The sequence below is a fragment of the Diadema antillarum genome, unplaced genomic scaffold (assembly GCF_040938485.1).
Source record: "Diadema antillarum isolate AM-2024a unplaced genomic scaffold, OU_Dant_1.0 seq00001249_RagTag, whole genome shotgun sequence".
NCBI classification, from domain to species: domain Eukaryota; kingdom Metazoa; phylum Echinodermata; class Echinoidea; order Diadematoida; family Diadematidae; genus Diadema; species Diadema antillarum.
In genome coordinates, this window is record NW_027272035.1 from 678,896 (window position 1) to 694,092 (window position 15,197).

Genomic DNA, 15,197 nt, shown 5'->3' on the forward strand with positions numbered 1-15,197 from the left:
CTTTGAAACCAGGAGTGTGGTAAAGCCATGATAGAAATTTGCATCTAAGTGCTGTACATACTTTGATAGCCAAACAAATACAAGTACATGTAGTTACTGCTGTTAAGAGTCATCCTAATACAATGTACTTGACATGCTACAAATTTAATGTTTCAAATGGCTCTATCTTGTGTGTGTGTGTGTGTGCGTCTTTTTTTTACATACAGTCAACCTCGGATACCTCGAAGTAGTCGGGACTGAAGAAATTGGTTCGAGGTACGCGAACTTCGAGGTACACGTACGTCGAATTTTCTTCGACTTATCCGATTTTTGTCGATGTTAAAAATGGTATATGTTACAGTGCGTACCGATTGTTTGTATGCTTGTCAATTGGATTTGAATCGACTTTAATATGAATGAATTGAATGAAAATCGATGTTCTTCTTTCATCAGTGTTTTCTGGTGGACAATTAAATCACTTATCACCATAAAAACAAAAAGAAAATACCGGTACGTAATCGAGTGCAATACAGGGTTGCAGAACATGCGTGCTGAATGTACATTGTCGCGTCGGCGTAGGTACCCCCTCGATCACTATTCGTTTTTCCTCCTTTTTCTCTCTTTAAGTCATCATCTCTTACACAATATCCAACACAAGAATCACAGTCTTAGCTTTGCAAACTATTAAAATTTCGCACAACTATGGGTGTACATGTAGCTCACCAAGAACATCTAGAGCTACAGGGAGCGACGGCAATGTCGCACCGCTACGCACCGGTCTTCCATGTGTCTACCAGCAGCACTCACAGTCAGCAGATTGATACCGTTAATCATTTCCAAATGTAAAAGCAACAATCTGTTATTTATTTTAGTATCATACGGAGCAGAATATTACTGTTATTCATTTCCAAATTTACAAGCAAACATCCGACATTCGTTTTACTATCATACGGAGCCCAATATTACTGCTGTCCACTTCCAAAAGTGAAATGAATTATCTGACAATCATTTTATCATCGAATGGAGCTGAATGTTCTGTACTGTTTTTCATTGTTGAACGTCAAGGCAGACATCAGACATTTATTTTACCATCAAACTCAGCTGAATGTTAGTGTTATTAATTTCGAAATGTATAATAGCAAATATCCGACATTTATTTTAGCATCGTATGGGAGCAGAATGTTACTGCTATTCACTTTCAAATGTAAAAGCAATCATGACTGTGATATTTATTTTGGAATCTTCCGGAGCCGACTGTTCTTGCTATTTACTTTCGAAAGTAAAAGCAAACATCCGACATTTACTTAATCATCGTACGGAGTTGAATGTTATTGTTATTCATTTCCGAACGTAAAAGGGATCATTCGACATTAATTTCAGACTATTCCGGAGCTCAATGTTATCGCTATGTACTTTCGAACGTAAAATCAAACATCCGGCATTCATATTATCATCGTACGGAGTTGAATATTATCATTTATTTCCGAACGTCAAAGCCAACATTCGAAATTTATTTTAGCATCTTCCGGAGCCGAATGTTATTGCTATTTACTTTCGAATATAAAAGCAAACATCAGACGGAGTTGAATACTATTGTTATTCATTTCCGAACGTCTAAGGGATCGGTTGACATTTCTTGTTTTTGTATCTTTCGGAGCCGAATGTTATCCTTGTTTATTTCCAAACGCAAAATCAAATATCTGACAGTGATTTAAGCACCGTACAGAGCTGAATCTTACCGTTATTCATTTCCAAAAGTATAAGCAAACATCCGACATTTATTTTAGTATTATATGGAGTCAAATATTACTGTTATTCATTTCCAAAATTAAAAGCAACCATCTGACATTCATTGTAGCAACTTTCGGGGCCGATTGTTACCGCTGTTCATCTCCAAAAATAAAGGCAAACATCCGACTTTTTTTTGGTGGCCCGACGTGCGTTTGGTGGCCCTGGGCCACTATAAGTGTCGAGCCCTGAATAAGTGCAGCACAGTTCATGAAGGATGGGCTACTTGAGTAGTGAGTAATATTGCAAGATCAGATTCCGGCTATGGCTTCTGAGAACAGTGCTATTACTGTAATCATAAACATTTACCGAAGAGGATTGTTCGCATTAAAAAAAAAAAGCGACACAATCTTAGGGGGCCTTTACGATTGTGCTAGAAAAGAAAGAAAAAATACAGAAAACTCAAAAAAGATTCAAGTCAAAACAGGGGTAAAATACATGATGATTTTCTTTTTTTTTTTTTGGTCTGAAAATCGTTCAGCGTATTATTCCATTACTTCGAAATGTATCAGAATAAACTGTTGTTAAATCATATCTATACTATTCTTTGTTATGCTAGGCCTATACTTCCAGATCATAATACCACACTATTTTCATAATCGCATTGCTGGAAAAAAAAAATATTCAGAGCTTGCGTTCTCGGGGGAGAATTAATGAAACAAACTTCGTGAAAGGAAAAAAGTAAAAAAAACAACAACACTAGCGGGAGATTGATGTTTGGACAGTGGACCGTGATTAATGCCAAAGATATAACTGTCAACACCTAAGCAGGTGCGCCACGACGGTTAAGAAATGTACGCGCACGGCATGACTATCACGATCGCAAATCAAAACAGAGTGGTTAAAGAAAGATGATGGGCAGAGCGTAGTGCTGTTGTAAGCACTCCATTTGCACGGCTGCTATATGCATACCGTGTACATGTGTAGGTACAGTAGGTGTTGGGGATTTTCCTTGTCAGCTGTGTACCGGGTATTTCTTTGAGCGCACGATTGTTCTGGCCTCAGAACATTTACAATCGAGTGTGAAAAGATTTGTGACAAGTCTTTGCTGTCCACGCGCGCTTCATCGGAAATGCTGAGTGATGTTTGCAATTTCAATTTGAGCAACATGCTGGGAAAAACAATAAGTTAATTAAGATCGGAACATGAGATTAGGTATTAAAGCGAACTTCGAGTTAGTTTTTTCGAGCTACGCGAATTTTAACACACGAAAACTCCATAGGAACAATCGGGACTTTCATTTTGCCTTCGAGGTAAGCGATATTCGGCTTATCCGAGTTCGAGGTATCCGAGGTTGACTGTATATTTTTAATCAGCATTACAGAATGATATTGTGGTATCACTGTTCAACAAGCATTTGTGTCAGGATGTCTTATTTTTGTGATTTTCAGGGTGTTTTACTGAAGGTGGATGCATTTCATCACATCCAGCTTGGAACAGTGAGGAGGTATGAGAAAACACTGATTTTGGTATGCACTTGACAAAATATTCTTGGTAAATCAATTGCACATTGCATTTGACTCTGATGCCTCCACCTTCTCAGGCAAGCTTTATATCCCACCACAATTTGCTGTTAATTGAATTTGATCGATGACCTTGAGGATTGTTAACCTTCTAAGAACAACATTATTATTTCCAAATATAGCTCTAGCCTTCATATGAAAGTGCATTCCCTTTTGGACTTTCATAGATGCAGTTATGACTGGCATAAAACAACTTAATAAAGGTAAAGGACAGGGACCTTTGACCATGACTTTTGTCTAATACTATTAGTTGTCTAGTTATTTCTACCCTTCTTACAAAATTGTCCTACCATTGGACATTCCAAGCCAAAGTATATGGTTAGAAATGACTTCTTTTTTTTTCAGCAAATGTGCTGTGTGTCTATACCTTGACCTTGACCTTTCACTTTTCACACTTCATCTAAAATAAAGGCTTATTCTTATCCTTCTGACCAAACTCTTTTGACATTAGACATTTGGTTTTGGCTTTGCAATGATATTTTAGGCAAAGGAATGTGGCCCGTTACCTTTTACCATGAGGAATTTTTGCCCTCGTGATATACTTTGGCCAAGTGTCGAGAAGCCCATTGCCATTATTTCGCAAATGGCAATAATGATATAATGGGCATAGGACAGACAGACAACCAAGCATCTGTAAGCACAACAATGAAAAGTCTATCAAAATCAGGTCGAAGAAATAAATAAAGTTATGAAATATTAAAAGAATCCCATTTTCTTTGCTCAATTTTCCACGAATAGATAATATTCATTTCTGGTCAGTTTTTAGCTCAAGTGAGCTATTGCGATCGCCCTTCGTCCGTCGTCCGTCGTGCATAAACTTTTTACATTTTCATCTTCTTGAGAACCCCATGACCGATTTTCACCAAACTTGGCAGGTAGCATCCCTAGGGGGATAGGATCTCAATTTGTTCAAATGGGCACCATGGCCCACCTGGGGGGGGGGGGGGGGGGGGGGGGGGCCAGGGGGGCCCAAACCCCCTAAAATTAAGGAATCTTTAAAAATCTTCTCTGGAACCAGAAGTGATAGGGCTTAGATAATACTATGAGTTTGTACATTGATGACTGTAGATTTAAGTTTGTGGAATCAGGGGTGCCCTCCCGTTGACAAAATGATCATTTCGTCAACGAAATGGTCATTTTGTCAACGAAATGGCTGATTTCCTAACAAAATAGGCCATGCGACACTTGGCGCTCCATACAAATTGTCCATGGTTTAAACCATGGTTTCAATTGTACCACCTTCGTGAATTCGAGCCAAAAAGACTTAGTCAAATAAGTTCTTCCTCGTCTAGTGGCGGCATCATTAAAATAAATCCAAACCTCAAGGCGAATAAAAGAGATGGCCACTTAGGAAATGCAAGGCAGCTTTTAGATGAAGTTTGGTGTTTGTGCTTGAATTGATTAAATCACACATGACATTAGCCTTTCTTATTAACCCATTGAGGACGAGTCCCGAGTATACTCAGGCAGGTGTCTGTGGGAAATGCGTATTGTAGCAAAATCAGTCCGTCCTCAACGGGTTAATGGATTATTTCTGTTTTGATGTACAATGTATAGAGGCTTGCAGGCTGTTTCACATGAGGAGGCACAAGAGATGTATGGCGGCACTCACATACCAGATGAGCTCATTGTGGACCGTAGCATGCATGGTTATGTAAGATCCTCTGCTTTTTATTCTCTATGTGCACTGTTCACACTAATGGACACACTAAATCACTATAGGGATAAATGACAGAAATTTCAGTGGTGTGTATAAAATTCAGTCCTTAGCAGTCAAATAATGCTGATATCTCACTGTGAGACTTTGTATTTAAAAGTTTTCAGCAATGCTATTTATACTCCCCTGAAAAATTCAAGATTGTCAAATTTTTCTGTTTGAGAAAGTAGGTAATGAGTATTGAATAACTGTGATCCCTAGAATTCATGATTACATGTACCTGATTGTTTATCTGCATTTATTTTGAAAATCATCGTAACAGTAGGACATAGGTTACAGGATCATATCAGTTATTATTTGAAAGTAAATCCTTGTCTGTAAATCCTTGGCAGTAAATCTGTCATAGCATCTATACAAGTTTCTTCCTTTTCCTTCTTGCAGGACAAAGGACTGCGACAGCTGATGGACATGTTTGCCATTCCTGAAATGTGTCTCCTGGTCAATGTAATAGAGGTTAGAACTATTCCTAGATATGTCAATTTATTTGAATGACAAAACAGAAAGTGATCTCATCTTGTTTGAAGTTACAATAAGATATAAAACAAACAGTGTTATCACGATCTGTACAGTTGACCCAGTATAACCATCTCCCTTTTATATAGGATTCCTCAATCCACACCATGAGAGATAGAGATAGGCTGTAGATCTGAAATTAAGCATGTTTTTAAGAAGAAGCAGAATAACTTTTGTTGTTGGAGGAAACGAACTAGATGTGGACTGTTATGTTAAGTCGTGACAGTGCGGCTGACTTGACTGTATTTTATATTATGAGCATGTTGTGTACAGTGGTATCTTAAGGTCAGTTATGTATAGGTAGGATTGATATTGATGATAATTAGGTGATTGTTATCACAGAGGAGTGGTTTCCCATTTTGGCCACACACACATGATCGAATGAAATGGTCTTCAAAATACTGAACTTGGCTTTTACTATCCCATTCAATTTATCATGCAGTAGGCTTTACAATCAAACCTACTGCAGTCCCATCTCTTGAGTGTGGAGTTTTTTCTGTTGTGATCAACTTTTCTGTGCAACATTTTGCAAGTATGCGTAGTCAAAGCTTAGCTGAGCCCAGTAACATTTCATTACATCTTTCTTAACAGTTTCTACGAACCCGCGAGTTTGACTATGATCCAGAGTACCTCTTCTATGACATCCATGTAAGTGTCTCTTTACAGTTCACCTTGAATGAGACTTTGCCCACAAAGAAATATTTTTGGAATGAAAGCATTGAGACCAACAAAGGAAACAGAACGGTCAAATCTTCTTTAAAATTGACTGATGGCTAATGGTCATTTGTTGTGTTAAAGTAGATGATTAAACATGACATTCTATGGAGATTCTTTAAATAGCTTTATTCTCTGGGTAACTATGCATTTTTTTATTTTTTATTTTTTTATTTTTTTATTTTTTTGCATGGTTCTCTTGTGTTTGTAGAGAAAATGAAGCCAGAGTCAATACCTCCCTTAAGAAGAATACTGGTATGTTGATGCAGCTGTTGAGATACCCAAAACTTAAGCTGAATGTACCCCATGGAAGTGTTGTAATTTATTCCTTAAGAAGAAGTTTTTTACAATATCCCTGAAGAAAAAGTTCTCTGTGTGTCTTTCCAACATATTCTTCCATTTTCTAGCATTAGTTGCTTTCATCGGATGAAAAGTTTTCGGATGAGTTTTTTTTTTATGTTACAACCAGTTCGAACTAATTATCAAGTGCGCATATCTCGCAATAAACAAAAAACAAAAAATCAATCAAATGACTATGTTCGAAGACTGAAGAACATCAAAGGGTATTTTTGTGTCGTATAAATTGCATGGTTTATTAGAAAACATGGAAAGAACGGTAAGTGTACTCAGTTATTTTTCCCTTATAATGGAGGATAAAGAGGGATAATGGCGGGACAACTGAGGCTAGCACATTTGGTTCCTCTTCTCGCTTCAGTTATAGTTCACGTAGAAAGATGGCATGGGGATCGCTACAATGCACATTGGTGTGTTTACGCACATACAGTAACGCATACTTTGTGTTCAGCACTGACTATGCAGAACGGAAAAGAGAATTACATGTATGCACACAAGGATAGCGTGAATTTGGTTTTCAATGTTTCATTATGATGTTGCACGTTTAGAATTGAAGGGGGCAGGTCAAGATATGGAACCTCGTTTTATATGGACAAATTGCTTTTGATTTCCTTTATCATGATGCACCAAAAACGCCCTCGTTATAACTGAGCTTATTGTTACCAATCTGTTTACATGCAAAGAAAAATGAGACCAATGTGATCACCTCAAAACAGGTTCCTCATTATAAATGAACTTGTTATAACAGGGTTTCACTGTATTAGTATTAGCATTGGTATCATTTGGTATTAGTGGTAATGGTAATAATATTTTTGCCAATTATAACAATAATGGATGTGCGTGACAAGTACATCGTTCTGAATTCAGTGGTGTACTTGTACATGGTCATATCAGTGGCAGTCAATGTGCACATGCATTTCTCTTTTCTCCAGAACGCTGTGAAAGAAGTCCATGAATCTGGATCTATGCACAAAGAAGTGGCCAATAATGTCCGTGAGTAGCAGACAGGAGAATTTTACTAATACAGGGCTAAATAATGCAAATTAATGTGGACACATACAATAGTTAGTGACAGTCCTCTAATCTGGCAATCAGAATACAGAAATCCTGAAGTCCGTGTTATTGTACCTTGATGGCAGCGAGCACATTTATGTATTGAATAAGAATGTCACTTGATTTCTCATGAATTTAGGAATATGAGTATGACCTTGCATCAGAACCCCATCCCTGAAAAAAAAATACAAGCAAACAAACCAACAACAACAAAGGGTCAGGCAGGTCAATTTCCTTGAAGGTCGTAAAATACATCTTTTCATGCCAAATTGTTGATTTCTATCTTTTAAAGTAGTCCATATGATTCAAGCTTCAATACAGAAAAGGGGAAAAAAAGCAGTGTGTTTTTGCAACTATTAGACCCTGTTCCCTTTGATCTGAGACTTGGTTTTTCCATTGTCACCCCATGGGCCACGTCATGGACGTTTATATAAACACCCTACAAAACACTTTTCAAACAGTCACAGTTACTGTAGCTTTGATACATTGCAACAATCATAGGGTGTGGTTTATAATAGTATGCAAAGTTTCAGGATATTCAGATAACCCCTTCATAGTAAGGCCAGGATATTGGTTAGGGTTATGGTAAGGGTAAGGGTTAAGGGAAGCTGAGGGTGCTATTAAAGGAGCTTCGAATCCCTGTTATTATGTGTGAATACAACCAAGAGTGAGTCAGTGTGCTTTATGAGAACCCAAAGGTTTCAAAATTCTTAGATGTAGATCATAGCTACTTGGATACTGTTAAACACAATATTTTCGCGACATGAAATTTTCACAAATGGGAGCCGACGGCCTTATTCGCAGCATGAAATTTTCGCGAGTTGCCACTAACAATCAATGAATATAATGTAAACAAGATATTTAGCGTGCATTTTAATTTCACGAAATTCAGCTCGCGCGAAATTCGTGAAATTGAAATGCACGCGAACATTCCTTGTTTTACAGTACATGAATACAGACTGATGGATAGATACGTGTAGACAAATGAAAAGATAGATTGATAGATAGACAAATGATTAGATAAAAAGATAGGTGGATCCTGGAAGACACATAGATAGATGAATAGCTAGATAGGCAGATAAAAAGAAAGATAAGTATGTAGATGAATGGATAGAAAGATAGAAGGATAGATTGATATATTATAGATAAATAGATAGATAAATAGATAAATAGAGAGATAGATGAATCAATGAATGAATGAGTAAATGAATGAATAAATGAATGAATAAATAAATAAATGAACATAATCAAACATAATCAATGAATAAATGTGGCAGGGAGCCCATAAGTTATCTATATGTAGTTTGGTACATACGCCGGGGATCGAGGCTGTATTGTTGCAGACTGTGGCATGGTTTGAGCTGCAGAGAGTGGTTTGATAGATGTCTGTTTTCTTCTTCCACAGAGGAGTACCTACACACTGATACCGGCATCCCAGAGCTCCTCCACAGATTACATGATGCAGGCAAACAGCTCTTCCTCATCACCAATTCAGAATTCACATTTGTGTAAGTCTCCCTAGCTGGAGCTTGTCACACAAGTTTAAATCTTTAACTACTTCTGTATGATATCAAGTTGGTGTGTCATGCTTATACAGTATTTTGTTTATTTAGTAACAACCACACTCATTGGCCTTTCAGACAATTTCTGAACTTGATTACAAAGGATCTTTGGCAAATGAAACTGTATCTTAAAAAAAAAATATGAGGGACTTTGTCGCTGGTCTCAGTAATCAATTCCTGTCATGCTCGCCCTATACTTGAAGTTTAAACTTAGTGTTTAATGCTACTCCAGAAACTTGGCGTTTCTGGAAATTTGTTTCTAGACACCTGTTATATTATTTGTAAAATACCAGGGTAGAGCTTTGAGACACTAACCATATTGTGAGAAAGGAACATTTTTACATTTTATTTTTTTTTTCAGAGATGTAACTCTTGGGCATCAATGACATTGTTATCACGTACCCTGGTATTACTTGGGACATTTCTATCTACAGAATATTCTAAGTTGTTGGTTGACAAAAAAAAGAAAATTGATAATGGCCATGTACATGCTGTACATGCTGTATGCTGTGGTTGTATTAACCCTTTTTGTGCCAGGGACTTTAGACAATGTGTACGATGCTATGGGGTTTTCTGTGCCTATCAGCACTCCAAGCATACAAACTGTTAAACTCTGTTGAATTGACAAGCAACATTGATTTGTTTCCCTTCACCTAACAGGAACAGTGGCATGTCATACCTCATAGGGCCTGATTGGACCAATCTATTTGATGTCATTGTCACTCAAGCCAGAAAGCCACAATTCTTCAGTGATACAACAAGGTCAGATAATTACTCTCTCTTGTTTATTACTTTAATCACATCTGTGAGGCATGAAGTAACAGGTGGTCCACAACTTGTCTTTTTTTTTTCACTTGTACCTCAAAGAAAAACAAGTCTTGATGTTGTGTGCAAACATACATGTACATAATTGAATTATGATTATGTCTTTTGCTGCCACCATCCAAGGGTTCTTGCTGCTTTCTGGTGCTGTCTAAGCCTTACTTGTGAAGATTTTGATCCCAGTGCGGCTACCCTGAAAACCATGGATAAAAATATTTAGCTGGATATCTTTTAAGTTGTGGACACTTTTGACTCATGCACAGTTCTCATTTTTCAGCCTGTCTTAAATTTGTGACAAATAAAGGTATTTTATGTTGTACATATTCTAAAGGCCACCGCACACTACAGGATCAGACTGGTCTTAAAGTCTTAAGCCAAGCTGGGTCTTAAGACCAGTCGTACAACCGGACACCGCACACTATACGACCCGACTGTAAAGCGCTCGCAGTGCGCACTCTGTGCGCTTGCATTTTACTGCATTGTGAATGGCTGAAAGCCTACGACCAGTCGTAGAAATTCAACATGTCAAATCTCTACGATTGGCGCTAAGACTCAGTTGTACGACTAGAAAATGACAAGACTGTGACGTCACACTTCCAGTCTTAAGGTGTTAAGACTGGTGAATAGGGGCAAAATCGTGTAGTGTGCGGCAGGTTTAAGGTTGTCCTACAAAATGGTGTTGTGCACTGCGTAGATGATGTACATTGTATGACTTGCCTATAGTGACAATACGCAAATTGTAAAGATATTACAGCAAACTTGTACAATGGTACTACTTTCCATTTTCTCAGTGAAGACACATGCTAAATAATTGGATTTTGTGTGATTTAAATCGCAGTATTTTTGTATCAGAATATCAGTCATTCATGTACCAGCGGTACTCCTGGTTTGGGTTTGATTAGCTTTTATGTCCCTATTTAGTACAATTCTATATATTAATCAAGTTTGCAGAAAATATCCTCAGATTTTTAAATAGTGGATATATCAAAAGTATGCAATGATAATATATGAGAGACCATGTGCCATGCTTGTTTGCTTGTGTTTTATTACTGAAAAATTGTAGAGAAAATTTGTGTTAGTGTAAAACCTTTCCTTGTGCCATGTTAGATAGGTAACAATCTGATCATTTGTAGTGATGGTGGTTTGGATCTCTCTCAGCCTTTACAAATGGAGATCGTTAATGAGGAAAGATTATGAAGCTTTCTCATTTAGCATTCCAGGGTCGTTGCGTACGTTGATGATTAGAATGAGTGATATCAGTCCTTGTGTTCAATGCTAATGGTGATTAATATTTCATCCCTGTGTTTATGCAGCTTTGTGCTGAATGACAAAGTGAGAAGGTGACCTGGTTCTGGACGAATTTATTCTCCATGTTAGTATGCAGAGTATGAAAAGGGAGAAGAAAGATTAAAAAAAAAAAATGTAGTGATGCCTGGATAAGTGTTAGAGGCAGGGAATATTTTTACAACAGTGCATTTACCCTTGTCTTTCAGTGGTATAATTCTGACTGCCTTTGACCTCAAGTCTGTATTCTATGTCTTCTAGACCATTCCGATCTGTGTACAGAAAGACTGGAACGCCCTCCTGGGCCAGGGTGACACAACTCCAGAAAGGCAAGATATACCTTGAGGTAATGATTCATTAAAAGGTGCTACAGACTGTGAGATTTATTGATGTAAACCTTAGGTAATGATTACCATCAACTTCACATTTGATTTATAGTTGTGAATACTCCAAGATGAAATCTGCTCTGATTGTGTTTCCATTGAGGCAATGTTGTATGTATTATAGTGAATGTATACATGTACCATGAGGTAGTGTGTTATTTCAGGTTAGAAAGCATTACGGTGAAGTGTCTGATTCTAAGCTGGTACTTACCATGAGATACTGTAAAACACGATATTTTCGTGGCATGAAATTTTTGCAAATTGGAGCCAAATATAGTGTAGCCAAGAACTTTTGCGTGCATTTTAATTTCACGAATCTTGGCTCTCGCGAAATTCGCGAAATTAAAATGTACGCCAATATTCCTCATTTTACAGTAGAGTGATTTCTCTGCTAACACAAAAATGAGATTAGATGGACTCCACAGCTGGTGTCCTCAGTGGGCTGAACATGTATGAAGAAAGGCCTAATGTAGGTTGTCACAGTGAACAAAACACACATACACAGTAGTATGTCTCTTGTTGTCATCATGTAATGACTTTGTCCAGTATTTTATACAAATCTATGGAGCAAATGGCAGTGGAAATGTGCCACTGCTGTACCCAAACATTTTGCGTGGAAAAAGAAACACAGCAATATACTGTATACGCTATATATTTTGCAGGGGTTTTATTTTCGCGAATTTCGTGAGTCGGGAGCTATTCTCAAAATTAACAACATATTACCTTCCAAAATGAATCCCTTGCCTTGATGATACGAACATTTCAGTACTAGTATACCATGTCACGGCTTACCAAACAGACCATACTGGCTAAGCTTGTTTATGCACGTCCACGTCTACTTACGAATACTGTAGAGAGCCAATCCATTATCGCAAGGGGACCACTCGTCAGAAATCTGGCGCGATGGACTTAACCACTTCAAAAATGTTGAATTCTAACTTACTAGTTCGCAGAGTTTGGTAAATTTTTTTCATGCAGTGTATAACTAGTATCATTCTTATTTGCTAGTAAGTTGAAAATTCACACTTTCTTTGCCACTTCATATTTTCTCTGGTCCCCCAATCGCGAATTTAACCACTAACGAAAATATGTGACAGCGGCAATTCGCGAAAATTTATGTACACGAAAATTATAGCGTATAGAGTAAGTATGAAATAGTCACCATGCAATGTCTCAGATTTTTTGGTATTCAAAGTAGTGTGACCATGGTTAACTCTTTTTGTGTAACAGTGTAAATCCCCTGTGTGCCACATCATTATTATTGTTATGATCATTATTATTGCTTATTATCATTCCGAGACTGCAACGCATGAGCACTTCTGGAAATGGTACTGTTTTTCAAAGCCATTATGCAGTGCAGCGAAGTTATAGAGAAAACGGCAAGCTTCGCTGTGATGTGGCTATGATGCTTTCAATATATACCATGACATCATATTGTTGATGATTTGTTGATTGGTTTGTGCACAGTTGTACATTTGAGCAAAACACCTGGTATGCAAAGTCAGCAAGCCGTCAACTGCGTGAGATGTAAGAATGTGACACGCAAAGGCCCGAATTCACGAAGATGGTACAAATGAAACCATGGTTTAAACCATGGACAAAAACCATGGAACGCCAAGTGTCGCATGGAATATTTCGTTACGAAATCAGTCATTTTGTTGATTAAATGATTATTTTGTAACGAAATGACAACGTTTTGTAACTAAATGAACATTTCGTCTACGAAATGATAATTTTGTTAACGAAACGGTCATTTTGTTGACGAAATTACTAATTTCGTAATGAAATATTCCGTGCAACACTTGGCGCTCAATGGTTTTTGTCCATGGTTTAAACCATGGTTTCATTTGTACCACCTTCATGAATTCGGGCCAAAGAGTTAATATGCTTCTTTGAATTTAGCAGGAGGTGGTAATGTATACTGCTGTGTGTTACAAGGCAGACATACATGTACTTAATACGTCTGAACTGTTGTCTCCAATACAGGGTAACGTGGAGCAGTTCACACAGCTGACCAACTGGAATGGCTCTGGAGTGCTCTACTTTGGTGACCATGTCTACAGTGATCTTGTAGAACCATGTCTGAAGAATGGATGGCGGACTGGCGGCATTATACCAGAACTTGATGTAAGTTTAAATTAACATAAGGAAGAAAAATATCTTCATCTGTCAACTCCACAGAACTCAACACATTATTGTGCTTTTTTTAAGAACTTCAAATAGTTACAATATTTGCAGGTGTATAAGCTGCCTTATGCATTAGCTATCCCTTATCTGGCTAGATGGAAAACAAAAATAAAGAAAAAATAGTGTTTGTTGGTACAGGAACAACTACAGTTACCTCTCAAAGGAAACCAAAACCAAAACCCAAAGAGAAATGTGGATTGAGTGAAAGCAGCAACATTAGTAAAACACATCAGTGAAAGTTTGAGGAAAATCGGATGATTGATGCAAAAGTTATGAATTTTTAAAGTTTTGGGATTTGGAACCACTGGACAAGGAGACTACTTGAGTTTATTACATCATGTGTGGACAACAATATTCAGAAAATATAAAGAAAATTCAACATGCTTTCACTTTTCAAGCATAATGAAGGAGCACTTGACTAACTGCTTTCAGAAGGCAGGGGGAATAATTACTACCCTTAACATATTTATGTCAGCATCAAGTTGATGGATTTTGTACTTTTAATGAAAAATGAAATTTTGTGGAATTCTCTTTATTTGAAAACCACAAAAAGCTCCGGTCAGCAAATAAGTACATCAAAGTGTATGCTCATCAGTAACGGTCAACTCCAGTCAAGATTTTGTGGCTGTGTCCCTATTTGTGTACAAAGGGACTCTAGGGGTGATAGTGTTATAGCGCCCTCTGTCTGCTAATGTTGTAAAGTTTGCTGTCAAAGTCTCCACTCTCCTGACCCTGGATATGTTAGCAGTGTGTGCAGTTAAATAACTTATGTACATACAACTAAACCAGCCAGATGGAAGAAAAAAACAACAAAAATTCATTAAAATGGAAAGAAAACAATGAAATATTTTCTCATATTAGAAAGAGCTAGATTCTGAAATGTACATTTTTGTGATGTTTGTTTGTTTCATTTTTCAATATGAAAAGATACACTGTAGCTGGATAACTAATATTCAGCTTCGCTAACTGGTCTGTAATGGGGTCCAGTTGGATGTGAGGTGGGACCACTTCATCATAAAGTTATGCACCATGCTCTTTGTGATAAATGAATGAATGAATGAATGAATGAATGAGTGAATGAATGAATGAATGACTGAATGAATGAATGAATGAATGAATGAAGATATTTCATGTGCATGAGTTGTGACTCTCTCACCCACAGGACCCTCTATTTTATGTTCTATCCAAGGGACAAAGTGTTTTGCCCCTTCTTGGAGGGGACAATATGACGAACACACAATATTGCTCAGTTACACTCAGGAATTGAACCTGCACAGCATTCACACTGATTCACACTTCAGCTCCACACATAATATAT

At 37.5% G+C, this 15,197-nt stretch overlaps 1 protein-coding gene across 1 annotated transcript in view; it reads left to right on the forward strand.

Annotated features, from left to right (window-relative positions):
* LOC139745278 (5'-nucleotidase domain-containing protein 3-like) overlaps positions 1-15,197 on the forward strand; it is a 47,031-nt gene that overhangs the window by 7,654 nt on the left and 24,180 nt on the right. The window contains exons 4-12 of the mRNA XM_071655678.1: positions 3,159-3,214; positions 4,848-4,944; positions 5,389-5,460; positions 6,112-6,168; positions 7,521-7,581; positions 9,047-9,149; positions 9,864-9,965; positions 11,571-11,655; positions 13,679-13,819. Coding sequence (XP_071511779.1) covers positions 3,159-3,214; positions 4,848-4,944; positions 5,389-5,460; positions 6,112-6,168; positions 7,521-7,581; positions 9,047-9,149; positions 9,864-9,965; positions 11,571-11,655; positions 13,679-13,819 — 774 coding nt within the window. The remainder of the gene's footprint in view (positions 1-3,158; positions 3,215-4,847; positions 4,945-5,388; positions 5,461-6,111; positions 6,169-7,520; positions 7,582-9,046; positions 9,150-9,863; positions 9,966-11,570; positions 11,656-13,678; positions 13,820-15,197) is intronic.